The sequence below is a fragment of the Mobula birostris genome, chromosome 3, assembly GCF_030028105.1.
Source record: "Mobula birostris isolate sMobBir1 chromosome 3, sMobBir1.hap1, whole genome shotgun sequence".
Lineage (NCBI taxonomy): Eukaryota > Metazoa > Chordata > Chondrichthyes > Myliobatiformes > Myliobatidae > Mobula > Mobula birostris.
Genome location: NC_092372.1, coordinates 224542910 through 224558896, shown reverse-complemented (window position 1 = coordinate 224558896; position 15987 = coordinate 224542910). Strand labels below are relative to the sequence as shown.

Here is a 15987-nt window from a genome sequence, read left to right as displayed (position 1 = left end):
TCCTTGGATGGAGAATGCATAACATTTACCAATCGCCGTATATTAAAATGGGAATATCGATTTTTAATAATTCCTGTCAGATCATCAGATATTATAGAAGGTATAATATTCTTGAGTCTACGGGCCAAGACTTTAGATAGGATCATAGCATCAACATATAGAAATTGGTCTATATGAAGAGCATTCAGTGGGATTCTTATTCTTTTTAAGAATAAGCGAAATGGAAGCTTCATAAAAAGGCTGTGGCAACCTACCCACCTTGAAGGAATCAGTAAGGGTAGAACATAAATAAGGTATAAGTAATGAAGAAAAAGCCTTATAAAATTCTCCAGCGAATCCGTCAGATCCTGGAGATTTCCGAGGATGCAATGAACGTATAGCCTCACCGATTTCCTCCTGAGAAATACGTTGATCCAACTGCTTTTGCTTATCAACGGAAAGTCCAAGAATATTTAATTGGTCTAAAAAAATTGTTCATTGCAGTATTATCTTAAACAAAATCAGAACTGTACAGTTCAGAATAAAATTCTCTAAATGTGTCATTTATTTCAAAATGGTCAGTTGTCAAATCACCATTGGTTTTGCGAATTTCTTTAATTTGCTGTTTAGCTATAAAGGTCTTCAATTGATTAGCCAATAGTTTATCTTTTAAAAGCTGGCTTTCAATTGCATACATTATAAGAAGATCATATTTAGTTTTAATTTCAATACGTCTTTTGTATAGTTCAGGGTCTGATGCCAAAGCATATTTCTGGTCTTACTGTTTTAATTGATTAACTAAGTCAGTTCTCTCTTTATTAGCTTTTTTCTTAATATATGCAGCATAAGAGATAATTTGTCCTCTAATATATACCTTAAAAGCATCCCAAATGATAAGACCAGAAGTCTCTTCCTAAGCATTTTCTTCAAAAAAAAAAATAATTTGATTCTCCAGAAATTTTAGAAAGGCCTTATCAGATAACAAAGTTAAATTAAAACGCCAGGATCTGTTCATACGAGTGAAACCAGGAAGATTTAAAGATAGAAATACAGGAGAATGGTGGGATACAGCTATTTCTTTATATTCAATGGATCAAACTAATGGAATCATTTGACTATCAATAATAAAAAAAAATCAATCCTGGTATAGAAATGATGGACATGAGAGAAGAATGAATACTCCCTTTCTGCTGGGTGAAAAAAAAAATGCCAGACATCAACAATATCACATTTCATTAGAAAGGATTGAATAAATAAAGCTGATTAAGTGTGGCTGATTTAGGAGAAGAACAATCTAATATTGGGTCTAGACAACAATTAAAATCTCCTCCCATCACTAAAGAATAAAGACTCAAATCTGGCAGGAATGAAAAGAAATGCTCAAAAAATCCTGTGTCGTCCACATTGAGGGCGTACACATTAGCAAGTACAATTCATTTATTATCTAGTGTCCCTGACACTATGACAAATCGCCCATTAGGGTCAAAGACGATTTTATGTTGAACAAAAAGAAATTGTATTGTCTATAAAAATCAAGACCCCTCGTGATTTTGCTCTGAATGAAGAATGGAATTGTAAACCCCTCCACCGATTAAAAAGGCATGCATTGTCACAACTACATACATGCGTTTCTTGTAGAAAAATAATGGGGGCCCTTAACTTTTTAATACAAGCAAGAATCTGATTCCATTTCACAGGATGATTTAACCCTTTCACATTAAAACTAAGTAAATTAATATTTTGATCCATTTTAAATACTAATTAACAGAAGAGTTAAAAGATCTGACCATAAATTTTTAGAACCAGAGAATGAACCATAAAATAAGGTATTCAAACATAAAATTTGGATGGAAGCCCAACCCAGCTTCCAGAGATAAAAGGAACTCCACCCCACCTTCCCCTCCCAAAGCCAAAAAGCCGGCCAAAGGACAGTCAGCATGCTAAACCCTAAAGACAACCGTCCCGAAGAAATCCTGCTGGCAAAACTCCAATCATTCAAGGTTATTATGTTCCTACCAAGAGAAGACAGACAAAATAAACTTAGATCAGAAATCCAAAACGTAAGCAGATTCATTTTAACAATTTCAAAAAAAATATATATATAGAAAAACTTCAATAAAAATAAAAAATATCAAAAATACCAAAAAGATACATAAACTGTCAAAATGTAAGTTTATTAAAACATTATTCTATCCAACATTAAAAAGATAATTGCTCTTCTAAGAGATATAACGCAATTAATCTTCTGCTTTCAAAAACTTCTGTGCGTGTTCAACTGATCCCAGCTATTTTTGCATACCATTTTTCTAAACGATTCTAAGACGTGCGGGGAAGCAAAGGGAGGGCTTAAACCCTTTGTTATAAAGCAGCGACATGACCTCTTTATACTTGGCACGTTCAGCCATAACCTCCGGTGTATAATCTTCCACGAATCTGATCATCTTCCTGTTGTAATCGATCATTCCTACTTGATGGGTATGACGGATTAAAAGCTCCTTAGTATGAAATTCATGAAAACATAAAATAACCGACATAGGTTGCTCCCCCGACTTTGGTTTCGGGGCCAGTGACCAGTGGGCGCGGTCCAACTTGGACATAGACGACAATAAATCAGGGAATAGCTGCTTCAGAAAGCTTGCAAAGAACTCCGTGGGGTGGGCACCTTCAATTGATTTTTCAAGACCCAGAATACGTAGATTGTTTCTTCTGCTTCTGCTTTCCAGATTGGTAATCTTCTTTGTTAATTTTTCATTAGATAATGATAATTTTTTGCAGAGCTTACCCATGTCTTCTAAGTCCGCTTCCAGTATCAACAAAGTTCTTTATTCTCCTTAATTCGCTTTTCATGTTCGATCAGAGTTTGTTGAATAGTGTCCAACTTGACGTTAAGATGTTGAAATTCCTCAGAAAGTTCTGTTCTTTGCTTTTTAAGGAAATCTCCAATTGATTCCAAAGTGGTTGGAGAATCCTCTTCTTTTTCTTTTGCAGAGGCTTTAGTCTTTCTCATAGACATAATAGAGCAATATTGAGATTTATACAGGTGTCCCCCGCTTTTCGAACGTTCGCTTTACGAAACCTCACTGTTATGAAAGACCTACATTAGTACCCTGTTTTCGCTTTCAGAAGGTGTTTTCACTATTATGAAAAAAAATCAGCGCACGAGAAAAGGCAGCACGCACTCCGAGCAGCCGCTCTCCCCCGGATGCGAAACGGCATTGCTTAAACACGTGTCTGTGAGCAGCCGTTTGCAAGATGAGTTCTATGGTATCGGAAAAGCCTAAAAGAGCTCGTAAGGGTGTTACACTTAGCATAAAACTAGACATAATTAAGCGTTTCGATCGTGGTGAACAAAGTAAGGACAAAGTGAGTTTGGCTTGTGGAAGCTGACGAACATGATGTTGTAGAGGTTTTGGCATCCCATGACCAAGATCTGATAGATGAAGAGCTGATGCAATTGAAAGAAAAAAGGATAACAATCGAAACCAAATGCAGTAGCGAAAGTGAAGCAACTACGTGAAATTTTTGCTGCAATGATAAAGTACGACTTTAATTTTGAAAGGGTACGTAGGCTTAGGGGATATTTGCAGGATGGTTTGAGTCCTTACAAAGAACTGTGTGATTGAAAAATGCACGAGGCTCAGCAGTCAAGCAAGCCTTCCACATCAGTCACAGCAGACGACAAACCTCAACCTTCGACCTTCCACATCGCAGCGAGCAGTCATAGGAGAAGATGAGCTGCCTGCTCTAATGGAAACAGACGACGAGATGACACCTCAGTGTCCCACCACCCCAACCCCCAGGCCACGGACAGATACCGATTCATGGAGAATGCAACGGTAGCCAGGAGGCACACAGCACATCTTTAAGAAAAAAGCCAAAATAAACATGCTAATTAATTAGGTGCCCCCAACACGTAATTGTCGGCCCAGATCAGAGACTACACAATCGAAAACTGGCACTGATCTGGGCTGACAATTACGTGCCGGGCGGCACCTAATTAATTAGCATGTTTGTTTCGGCTTTTTTTTAAAGATGTGCCCTGTGCCTCCCGGCTACTGCTGGACCCCTGCATGCTTCATGGCAATGTATCGGTCAGCGGCCTGGAGGGTGGGGGCCACGGCACCACCCAAACTCCGACTCAGCCTAACACACCATCATCAGTGTGCTCGGCGCTGTCTTCCCGATTCCCGTAAGTGATACTACACTGTACATACATTATTTCTACTTTATATAGGCTGTGTATTTTTATGTGTTATTTGGTATGATTTGGCAGCTTCACAGCTTAAAGGTTACTGGAGAGAGTGTTTCTGCCGAGAGCGCTTGCGTGAGATTTTCGCTACGGTAGACGGTGCAGCAATGATTGTAGAGAAGTATTTCTACTTTATATAGGCTGTGTATTTATCACATCATTCCTGCTTTTACTATATGTTACTGTTATTTTAGGTTTTATGTGTTATTTGGCATGATTTGGTAGGTTATTTTTGGGTCTGCGCACGCTCACAAAATTTTCTTATATAAATAAATGGTAATTGCTTCTTCACTTTACGACATTTCCGCTTATGAACCGTTTCATAGGAACGCTCTACCTTCGGATGGCGGGGGAAACCTGTAATAAGGTTTCAAAAAACTGGTAGGAAACAAACAGACAGTTAAGGAGGGAGCAAGATCAAAAATATGTTACTCCATCAGCTGCCAGCAGGGTTCTTCAAGGACTATTTTCTAAACGGGGAGAAAATCCAAAAATCTGAATTGCAAAGGGACTTGGGAGTCCTTGTGCAGAACACCCTAAAGGTTAACTTGCAGGTAGAGTCAGTGGTGAGGAAAGCAAATGCAATGGTAGCATTCAATTTAAGAGATTTAGAACACAAGAGCAGGGATGTGATGCTGAGGCTTTATAAGGCACTGGTGAGGCCTTACCTTGAGTTTTGGGCTCCTCATAGAAACATAGAAAACCTACAACACAATACAGGCCCTTCGGCCCACAGTTGTGCCAAACATGTCCCTACCTTAGAAATTACTAGCCTTACCTATAGCCCTCCATTTTACTAAGCTCCATGTACCTATCTAAAAGTCTCTTAAAAGACCCTATCATATCCGCCTCCACGACCATTGCCGGCAGCCCATTCCACGCACTCACCACTCTCTGAGTAAAACACTTACCCCTGACATCTCCTCTGTACTTACTCCCCAGCACCTTAAACCTGTGTCCTCTTGTGGCAACCATTTCAGCCCTGGGAAAAAGCCTCTGACTATCCACACGATCAATGCCTCTCATCATCTTATACACCTCTATCAGGTCACCTCTCATCCTCCGTCTCTCTCCGTCGCTCCAAGGAGAAACAGCTGAGTTCACTCAACCTGTTTTCATAAGGCATGCAACATCCTTGTAAATCTCCTCTGCACCCTTTCTATGGCTTCCACATCCTTCCTGTCGTGAGACGACAGAGCTGAGCACAGTACTCCAAGTGGGGTCTGACCAGGGTCCTATATAGATGCAACATTACCTCTCGGCTCCTAAACTCAATTCCACGATTGATGAAGGCCAATACACCTTATGCTTTCTTAACCACACAGTCAACCTGCGCAGCTGCTTTGAGTGTCCTATGGACTTGGACCCCAAGATCCCTCTGATCCTCCACACTGCCAAGAGTCTTACCATTAATACTATATTCTGCCATCATATTTGACCTACCAAAATGAACCACTTCACACTTATCTGGGTTGAACTCCATCTGCCACTTCTCAGCCCAGTTTTGCAGCCTATCATTGTCCCGCTGTAACCTATAACAGCCCTCCACACTATCCACAACACATCCAACCCTTGTGTCATCAGCAAACTTACTAACCCATCCCTCCACTTCCTCATCCAGGTCATTTATAAAAATCACTAAGAGTAAGGGTTCCAGAACAGATCCCTGAGGCACACCACTGGTCACCGACCTCCATGCAGAATATAACCCGTCTACAACCACTCTTTGCCTTCTGTGGGCAAGCCAGTTCTGGATCCACAAAGCAATATCCCCTTGGATCCCATGCCTCCTTACTTTCTCAATAAGCCTTGCATGGGGTACCTTGTCAAATGCTTTGCTGAAATCCATATACACTACATCTACTGCTCTACCTTCAATGTGTTTAGTCACGTCCTCAAAAAATTCAATCAGCCTTGTAAAGCATGACCTGCCCTTGACAAACCCATGCTGACTACTCCTAATCAGATTATACCTCTCCAAATGTTCACAAATCCTGCCTCTCAGGATCTTCTCCAACAACTTAACAACCTCTGAGGTAAGACTCACTGGTCTATAATTTCCTGGGCTATCTCTACTCCCTTTCTTGAATAAAGGAACAACATCTGCAACCCTCCAATCCTGCGGAACCTCTCCCGTCCCCATTGGTGATGCAAAGATCATCGCCAGAGGATCAGCAATCTCCTTCCTCGTCTCCCAAGGTAGACAGGGGTGCATCTCATCTGGTCACAGTGACTTATCCAACTTGATGCTTTCCAAAAGCTCCAGCACATCTTCTTTCTTAATATCTACATGCTCAAGCTTTTCAGTCTGCTACAAGTCATCACTACAATCACCAAGATCCTTTTCCATAGTGAATACTGAAGTATTCATTAAGTCCCTCTGCTATTTCCTCCGGTTCCATACACACTTTCCCACTGTAACATTTGATAGGTCCTATTCTGTCACATCTTATCTTCTTGCTCTTCACATACTTGTAGAATGCCTTGGGGGTTTCCTTAATTCTGCCTGCTAAGGCCTTCTCATGGCCCCTTCTGGCTCTACTAATTTCCTTTTCAAGCTCCTTCCTATTAGCCTTATAATCTTCTAGATCTCTAACATTACCTAGCTCTCTGAACCTTTTGTAAGCTTTTCTTTTCTTCTTGACTATATTTATTACAGCCTTTGTACACCACGGTTCCTGTACCCTACCATAACTTTCCTGTCTCATTGGAACGTACCTATACAGAACTCCACACAAATAACCCCTGAACGTTTGCCACATCTGTTCCGTACCTGTCCTTGAGAACATCAGTTCCCAATTTAAGCTTTCAAGTTCCTGCCTGATAGCCTCATAATTCCCCTTACTCCAATTAAACGCTTTTCTAACTTGTCTGTTCCTATCTCTCTCCAATGCTATTGTAAAGGAGATAGAATTATGATCACTATTTCCAAAATGCTCTCCCACTGAGAGATCTGACACCTGACCAGGTTCATTTCCCAATGCCAAATCAAGTACAGTCTCTCCTCTTGTAGGCTTATCTACATATTGTGTCAAGAAACCTTCCTGAACACACCTAACAGACTCCACCCCATCTAAACCGCTTGCTCTAGGGAGATGTGAATCAATATTTGAGAAATTAAAATCTCCCATCATGACAACTCTGTTATTATTACACCTTTCCAGGATCTGTTTCCCGATCTGCTCCTCGATATCCCTGTTACCATTGGGAGACCTATAAAAAACACCCAGTAAAGTTATTGTTCCTAACCTCCACCCACAGAGACTCCGTAGACAATCCCTCCATGGCGTCCACCTTTTCTGCAGCTGTGACACTATCTCTGATCAACAGTACCACGCCCCCACCTCTTTTGCCTCCCTCCCTGTCCTTTCTGAAACATCTAAAACCCAGCACTTGAAGTAACCATTCTTGTCCCTGAGCCATCTAAGTCTCTGTAATGGCCACCACATCATATCTCCAAGTACTGATCCACGTTCTCAGCTCATCCGCTTTGTTCACAACACTCCTTGCTTTAAAATAGACACATCTCAAACCTCCGGTCTGAGCGCGTCCCTTCTCTATCACCTGCCTATCCTCCCTCTCGCACTGTCTACAAGCTTTCTCTATTTGTGAGCCAATCTCCTCTTCCCCAGTCTCTTCAGTTGGGTTCCCATCCCCGCAACAATTCTAGTTTAAACTCTCTCCAGTAGCCTTAGCAAATCTCCCTGCCAGGATATTGGTTCCCCTGGGATTCAAGTGGAACCCGTCCTTTTTGTACAGGTCACACCTGCCCCAAAAGAGGTCCCAGTGATCCAGACCCCCTGCTCCAATCCCTCAGTCACGCATTTATCCTCCACCTCACTCTGTTCCTATTCTCACTGTCGCGTGGCAGAGACAGTAATCCCGAGATTACTACCTTTGCAGTCCTGTTTCTCAACTTCCTTCCTAACTCCCTGTAGTCTTTTTTCAGGACCTCTTCCCTTTTCCTACCTATGTCATTGGTACCAATATGTACCACGACCTCTGGCTGTTCTCCCTCCCACTGCAGGATATCTTGGACACGATCTGAAACATCCCAGACCCTGGCACCTGGGAGGCAAACTACCATCCAAATTTCTTTCCTCTTAGAAAAGATGTGCTGGCATTGGAAAGGGTCCAGAGGAGGTTCACAAGGATGATTCCAAGAATGAAAGGGTTATCATACAAGAAGCATTTGCTAGCTCTGGGTCTGTACTCACTGAAATTCAGAAGGGTGAGGGGGGGATCTCATTGAAACATTTCAAAAGTTGAAAGGCCCAGACAGAGTAGATATGCAAGGTTGTTTTCCAGGGTGGGAGAGTCTAGGACAAGAGGGCACAGCCTCAGGATAGAGGGGCGCCCTTTCAAAACAGAGATGCGGAGGAATTTCTTTAGCCAGAGGGTGGTGAATTTGTGGAATTTGTTACCACATGCAGCTGCGGAGGCCAGATCAATTATTAGGCCAGATTATTTAAGACAGAGGTTCTTGATTGGACATGGCGTCACAGGTTACGGGGAAAAGGCTGGGAATGAGGTTGAGGAGGAGAAAAAAAATGGATCAGCCATGATTGAATGGTGGAGCAGACTCAATGGGCCAGATGGCCTAATTCTGCTCCTATGTCTTATAGTCTTATGATTGCATTCACCAAATCTTCATTTTCATTGTAAAATTCAAGATGATAGTGAATATATTCAAATTCTTTGTAGTTTCTAACTTGTTTAAGTAGTGAAATGGTTTCATTTCCACTCCCAGCCATTTCTGGCATCTCCAAGCCTGAATGCTCAAAACCAGAGAGAGCAAAGCAGCTCTGAAATGTCTTGCTGCTTATTTCTCGCCAACTATCAGTGAAAAAAATCACTACTTTTTGAACACAAACACACGCAACTGCTGCTATTTAAAAACTGTTAGTTCTAAGCTCAGCGTAGTTTTCTAACAGCTACACAAGTGCATGCGACCGACACTAGTTAAAAACCCTTCAGCAACTCTCCTGTTCCAATTAAACAGCAGAGTGTCCCAAATAAACAAAGGGAATTCTGGCTATTTTCTCGATTAGCTTTTGTTCTTTAAGAGTTGTCCAAAATAAGCGGCTACCCTGATTAATCGATGGCCCTATTAATCGGAGTCCACCGCGTCCTTTGTTCTACTCTGAATGCCCACAAGAACATAAATCTCAAGGTATCATATGGTGATATATATGAACTTTGATAATAAATTTACTTTGATCTTTGTACCTAGATCTGGTGGATGGTGTGACCTCTACAGACCAGGTGGACATCTGGGACCAATGTCTTCATACAAGGGTCTGTTACTGCTGGCAGAGGCGGTTCAAAATTCACTTTACAGTGACAGCAATCACAGATTGGGATTATGTTCCTGCTGCTGCTGTGTGTAAGGAGTTTGTACGTCCTCCCCATAACTGCGTGGGTTTCCTCCGCACGCTCCGGTTCCCACCCACATTCTAAAGACATACAAGTTAGGGTTAGTAAATTGTGGGCCTGCTATGTTGCCACCGCAAATGTGGCAACACTTGTGAACTGGCTCCAGCACAACTCCCACTGATTTAACCTGACACAAAATGACACATTTCACTGTATGTTTTAATGTACGCATGACAAATAAAACTAATCTTTACCTTATTTGGCTTACGCTTATGTTCCTCAAAGAATAAAGTCTCCCACTTCTTCAGCAGAAGCTTTAGCTCATTGTATCGATCCATCTCCCAGCAACCGTCTGCACAGGTCTCCCTCCTGCACCATGTGACATATCTCTGCAGAGAAAGAAATAAAATGTTTCATTTCAAATATCATTATGCTAGTTTCAGAAAGTTTAGGTCTGGGAGTTGGAAAGTGTATCCGATAGTTAAAAAGCTATTTTCCAATTTTGATAAACATTCCCCTACAGGTGCACCAATGAGTGTATCCGTATGTGGAACATAGAGCTTATCACACTGCATCCAGAGTCCAAACATTGACTGTCCATTTCCCTGCACATATGCTGCCCGACCCTCTGAGGTCCTCCACCAACATTTTTGTGCCACGTTCCAGAGTCTGCAGTCGTGCCTCAGCAACCTTCAGCTGGGAACAAAACAAAAAAAACTGGAGTATGAAAAACAAAATGCTGTGGATGCTGTAAATAAAAATACAAAATGCAGGGAACATTCATGTTTCAAGAGCAGAGTTAGACATACATTGAAATGTGTCATTTGTGTCAACAACCAACACTACCAAAGGGTATCCCGGGGACAGCCTGCTAGTGTTGCCACACATCCTGTCACCAACATAGCATGGCCATAATGTTCAGCAGAACACGAGCAACAACAACAAAACAATCGCCTTCCCTCCCTCTCGCATACACACACACACCTCTCCAACCTCCAGTCCCTGGCCCAGACTCGCAGAAATCAGACGTCCAACTTTCAGACCCGCTGACCCAGTGACCTTCAGTTATCATTTCAGGTTGAAGAAGTTTTAAGCCATTTCCAACAGCAATATCATCAATTGCATACCCCATTTCCCTGCAGCTTTTTTCGCTCCACTGACCCAATCCACTAAGCATCCACCTACACCAGGGATAATTTACAGTGACAATGCCTTTGGGACACAGAAGAAACCAAATGACCCAGGGCATCACAGAGAAAGCGGACAGTGCTGTACCTGGGTCCCTGAAGCTTCCCAAAGGATAAACCTACCATTCTAGATATTAAGTTAGCAAACTTTTGCAGATTTGCTTGCAAGTGTATCGTTCCATAAATAGGATAAGGGGTCAAGATATACACAATATCCCAGATAAAAAATCATGACTTATAGTGATCATATTTCCACACAACACTCACCAGTTATCAATGCAATGTCAGCATACAGCCGGAAACTACAGTGTTCCTTTCCAGGGAATAGTCCCAGCCTGTTTGCTTTCTCCTTCTCACTGCAACCCCAACATCTCCATGAACCTTTTCTGCTCCCTCTCTACCATAAACACATTTCTTTCCTATAATGGACAACAAAACTGTGTACAATATTCCAAGTACAGTTTCACTAACATATAGTTCAGATGTAGTATAATGTCCCTTCTCTTGTACTCAGTGCCTTGTCTGATGAAGGCAAGCTTGCCATGATGCCCTTTCACTACCACATCTACTTCTGACACCATTGTCGGGCAATTTTGTAATTGTATCCCTGGGTCCTTCTGTTCTACAACACTCCCCAGTGTCCTTCCCTTCACTGTGTATGTCCTGCCTTGGTTTAACTTCCCAAACTAAGATTGAAGATCTATTAGTTTTATTAAAGATCAGCTTTATTTCTCTCATATAGAACATAGAATAGTACAGCACAGTACAGGTCCTTCGGCCCACAATGTTGTGCTGACCCTCAAACCCTGCCTCCCATTTAAGCCCCCACCTTAAATTCCTCCATATACCTGTCTAGTAGTCTCTTAAACTTCACTAGTGTAGCTGCCTCCACCACTGACTCAGGCAGTGCATTCCACGCACCAACTACTCTCTGAGTAAAAAACCTTCCTCTAGTATTCCCCTTGAACTTCCCACCCCTTACCTTAAAGCCATGTCCTCTCGTACTGAGCAGTGGTGCCCTGGGGAAGAGGTGCTGGCTATCCACTCTATCTATTCCTCTTATAATCTTGTACACCTCTATCATGTCTCGACTCATCCTCCTTCTCTCCAAAGAGTAAAGCCCTAGCTCCCTTAATCTCTGATCATAATCCATACTTTCTAAACCAGGCAGCATCCTGGTAAATCTCCTCTGTACCCTTTCCAATGCTTCCACATCCTTCCTATAGTGAGGCGACCAGAACTGGACACAGTACTCCAATGTGCAAGAGTCCTAGGAACATGTAAAAAAAAAATTCTGTAAAGCAAAGGTGCTTTCAATTATAATGAAAAGTTTCTAAATATCAGAAAATTTACTATAAAGAGCAGTAAACAGTAAAAAAAATACTAATTTAAAAATTCCTCTAAACTTCCTGTTTCTGGAAGGATCGTCAGGATCCTGAAGAAATACCAGATTAACGGCATCCACAAACCCATAAGGAAGCTCAAGTGACAGTTTATGTCGGTCAAAGGTGACCTGGGACTCAGGTTGGCTGGCGTTGACAGGATTCCCTGTGAATGCAGAGCAGTGTATATCAGCCAGACGGGACACATGGTGGAAACCTGCATCAAGGAGCACAGGAAGTTTATCCATTTGGATTACCAGCAGAAATTGGTGGTAGCAGAACATTGCATTTGCAATGGCCATAGGATTGACTTCAACGGCACAAAACTACTGTATGTTTTTGAGACCACCTGGTGAATGAAGCCATTGAAATAAAACTAGAGAAAAAGAATTTTAACAAAGATGAAGGTCTCGCTCCAAGTAAGACTTGGAATTCTATTGTTAAGAAGATGAGAGAGCAGAAACCTGATTGGATGAGGACTAACCAGTCAGGGGGAACAGACAACCACCAGTCTAGACATGCCCAGGCATCATCCCTGATGAAGATGGCAGAGTTTGTCATTGAAACATCAGTTAAAATCAATACCTGTGCCTGACTGGAAGTCTGAGAAGTGTTTATTAGTTTAAAAAAAAACTAAATCAAATCAATATTTGGTATGACCACCCTCTGTCTTTAAAACTGCATCAATTTGCTTAGGTAGACTGCCAAGTAGTTTTATAAGAAAAATCGGCTGATAGGTTGTTCCAAACATCTCGACGAATTTGCCACAGTTCCTCTTGAGACTCTGGCTGTCTCGCTTGCTTCTGTCTCTCCGGGTAACCCCAGAGGGCCTCAATGACGTTGAGATCAGGGCTCTGTAGAGGCCATACCACCTGAGACCATATAAAAAATCTAGTGTGCCTAAGACTTTTGCACAATTACTGTATGCATTGAAACACCAAAACATACAGTGAAACGCATCACTTGTGTTAACAACCAACACAACCCACACATGTTGCCATGCTTCCAGCGCCAACACAGCATGCCCACAACTTACTAACCAGAACGTGTACATCTTCAGAATGTGGGACCATCCCAGAGGCAACATCACTTTACACTTGCCCGAGTTAAATTCCACTGGACATTCCCTTGCCCACTTTCTCAGTAGATCTAGAACCTTCACTTTATGCCACCCCACCAAACTTACTAATCACTTCAACATATACAAAATGCATGGAAACAAATAAAGGCCAAGACCCTTCATCAGGACTGGAAGGAAAGGGGAGGAAGCCAGAATAAGAAGGTGGGGGAAGGGGAAGGTGGTTGGGAAAGCACCGGTAGGTGGGCAGGGGGGAATGAAGTGAGAAGACGGGATGTGATGAGTGGAAAAACGTAGAGTGCTGAAGAAGTAGGAATCTGTTAGGACAGTGGATCTTGGGAGATAGGGAAGGAAGAGGGGCACCAGGGGAGGTGACAGGCAGGTGATGAGAAGAGGTAAGAGGCCAGAGTGGGAAATTGAAAAAAAGAGGGAAAAATGAAGGAAGATGGAGAAATTGATGCTTCCATAGTTGCTGCCAAACCTGCTGAGTTCCTCCAGCATTTTGTATGCGTTGTTCTGGATTTCCAGCATCTGCAGAACCTATATACATTCTCATCTATAGCAGACGAACTACAGTAGACCCAGCAGATCCCTGTGGTACTCCACTGATCACAGATCTCCAATCAGAAAAACAACCCTCTAACTCCTAAAGCCAATTCTGCCCACCCTGGATACCATTTAATCTTATCTTCTGAATAACTTCACCCATCCAGCTCTGAATTGATTTTACAAACTACAGGCTCATTTTCGAGCACTCTTTGCAACTCTTGTTCGTAAGTATTATTTTATTTTATTTGCACGATTTGTTTTCTCTTGCACATTGGTTACTTACTTGTCCGTCTTTATGTATAGGTTTGTAAATTATATTGTATTCTATTTTCCTGTAAATGCCTGCAAGGAAATGAATCTCAAGATAGTATATGGTGACACACGGTAACACTGACAAAAATAAATTTTACTTTGAACTTTAAGCCTAAACCTACATAGAACATAGAAATTTACAGCACATTACAGGCCCTTCGGCCCACAATGTTGTACTGATCATGTAACCTACTCTAGAAACTGCCTAGAATTTCCCTAGCACATAGCCCTCTATTTTTCTCAGCTTTTTAAACTAAACTTGTCAAAAGTTTTATTAGTGGCGAGGAGGGTGATGTTTGCTACATAATGTCATGTTATTTAAGAGTAGCACATTGCACTTCATTTTAAAAGTATTTTAATATAAGGATTAAATATTGTTATAAATTGATGAAACAAAACTATTAGTTTAGTCATAGTCATACTTTATTGATCCCGGGGGAAATTGAGTTTTAATGAGTTTTAACAGGACCTACCGAAGGTAATCAGAGGCAATATGGGAAACAATTTCCCTGCACCGTCCGCGCGTCACCTGTCACTCGTCGGCATAGTAACGGCCCCGTCACGTTGGCAACGCGCATGCGCCGCTCTTTTCCCTCGCCTCGCTTACCCCGGGCAAGCGATGGTAGACTAGGCCGGAGGAGCCAGAAGATATGGCCGTTTTATTAACTTTCCATGCAAGCACTTGCTCCGTAAGATTCCCACCTGTCAGTGGAAACACGGCGATGCACACAGAATGCCGGACAAACGTAGCAGGTCAGGCAGCACAAATCTGGAGATGAGTCCCTTCATCAGGACACTTAGCGGCCGGGAGCGGGACGCCACTGCTTGAGCTTCGCGCCGTCCGCGTCACGTGATTCCGTCACTACCGCGGTTACGTCACGGTGTGGATCACGTGACGCGGAATCCGCTTGTCCATCACAAAGCCGGGATCTCCCTGAAAGCAGCGCAGGGGAACTTGCGGATCATCAGTATGCACATTGGCAAAAATTAATACAGCTTTAAAAATACACGCAGTTGGTTTAATGGTGCTTTCAAATTAACCACACAGTTCGCAAAAATAGTTTTATTTTTAAAAATAGTCATTCATCCTGTTTCTGAAGGCCACGTACAGTCACAAGGCCTTGGGCATTCCTTGCTTTCTATACTTTTACAAATTTTGTGCTGAGTCTTCTATAGTTGGTTTCTGTCCTGTGTGTTCCTTTAGACTGAAGAACTTTTTAAATCCTCCCATTGTAGCCTTAGGGTCCTGGAAGCAGATTTCTAATCCACTTTCCCCAAGAAGATTTTTTTTTACTTCCTTGGATTTGTGGGGGGGTGGGCACAGTATCTTAGTGGTTAGCGCAATGCTTTACAGTACCAGCAACCTGGATTCAATTTGCACCGCTGCCTGTAAGGAGTTCTCCCCATGACCACGTGGGTTTCCACCAGCTGCTCCAGTGTCCTCCCACATTCTCTAAAGACGTGCTGGTTGGTAGGCTAACTGGGCTTTATAAATCGTCCTGTAATGAGGCTAGGATTAAAACGGGATTGCTGGGCAGTGCAGCTCGAAGGGCCAATTCTGTGCTGTATCTCAATAAATAAAAATTTTAAAATAAAAAATTATTTGTAAAGCATCCTTGTTTCCTGACTTATAACAACTGTTCCTGTTCGAATGTGGAATAAAATACATCATCTTTTGGACAAACTTTTACAGGAGGGAGGAAGAAATTTACAGATAAATCAAGTATAGAAATAACATTATTATGGAAGATCTTAACTCTGTCAGTTTGACCAGAATTGCTTTTCAAACTATCAAGTTCAGGTTCAATGTCATTCAACCATACGTATGTGTACCGCTAAAAAAAAGCATTCCTCCAGGCAAAGGTGCAAAGCCCA

At 42.1% G+C, this 15987-nt stretch overlaps 1 protein-coding gene across 2 annotated transcripts in view; it reads right to left on the bottom strand.

The window, feature by feature from the left end:
- recql4 (RecQ helicase-like 4) overlaps positions 1 to 14952 on the bottom strand; it is a 108908-nt gene extending 93956 nt beyond the window's left edge. The window contains exons 1-2 of one of the 2 annotated variants that reach the window (XM_072254242.1): positions 14586 to 14952; positions 9859 to 9993 (exon numbers count right to left, since the gene is read on the bottom strand). In XM_072254242.1, coding sequence (XP_072110343.1) covers positions 9859 to 9942 — 84 coding nt within the window. In that variant the 5' untranslated portion in view covers positions 9943 to 9993; positions 14586 to 14952. The remainder of the gene's footprint in view (positions 1 to 9858; positions 9994 to 14585) is intronic. The other variant, XM_072254243.1, reaches the window with a different exon arrangement.
- Positions 14953 to 15987: the final 1035 nt, after the last annotated feature.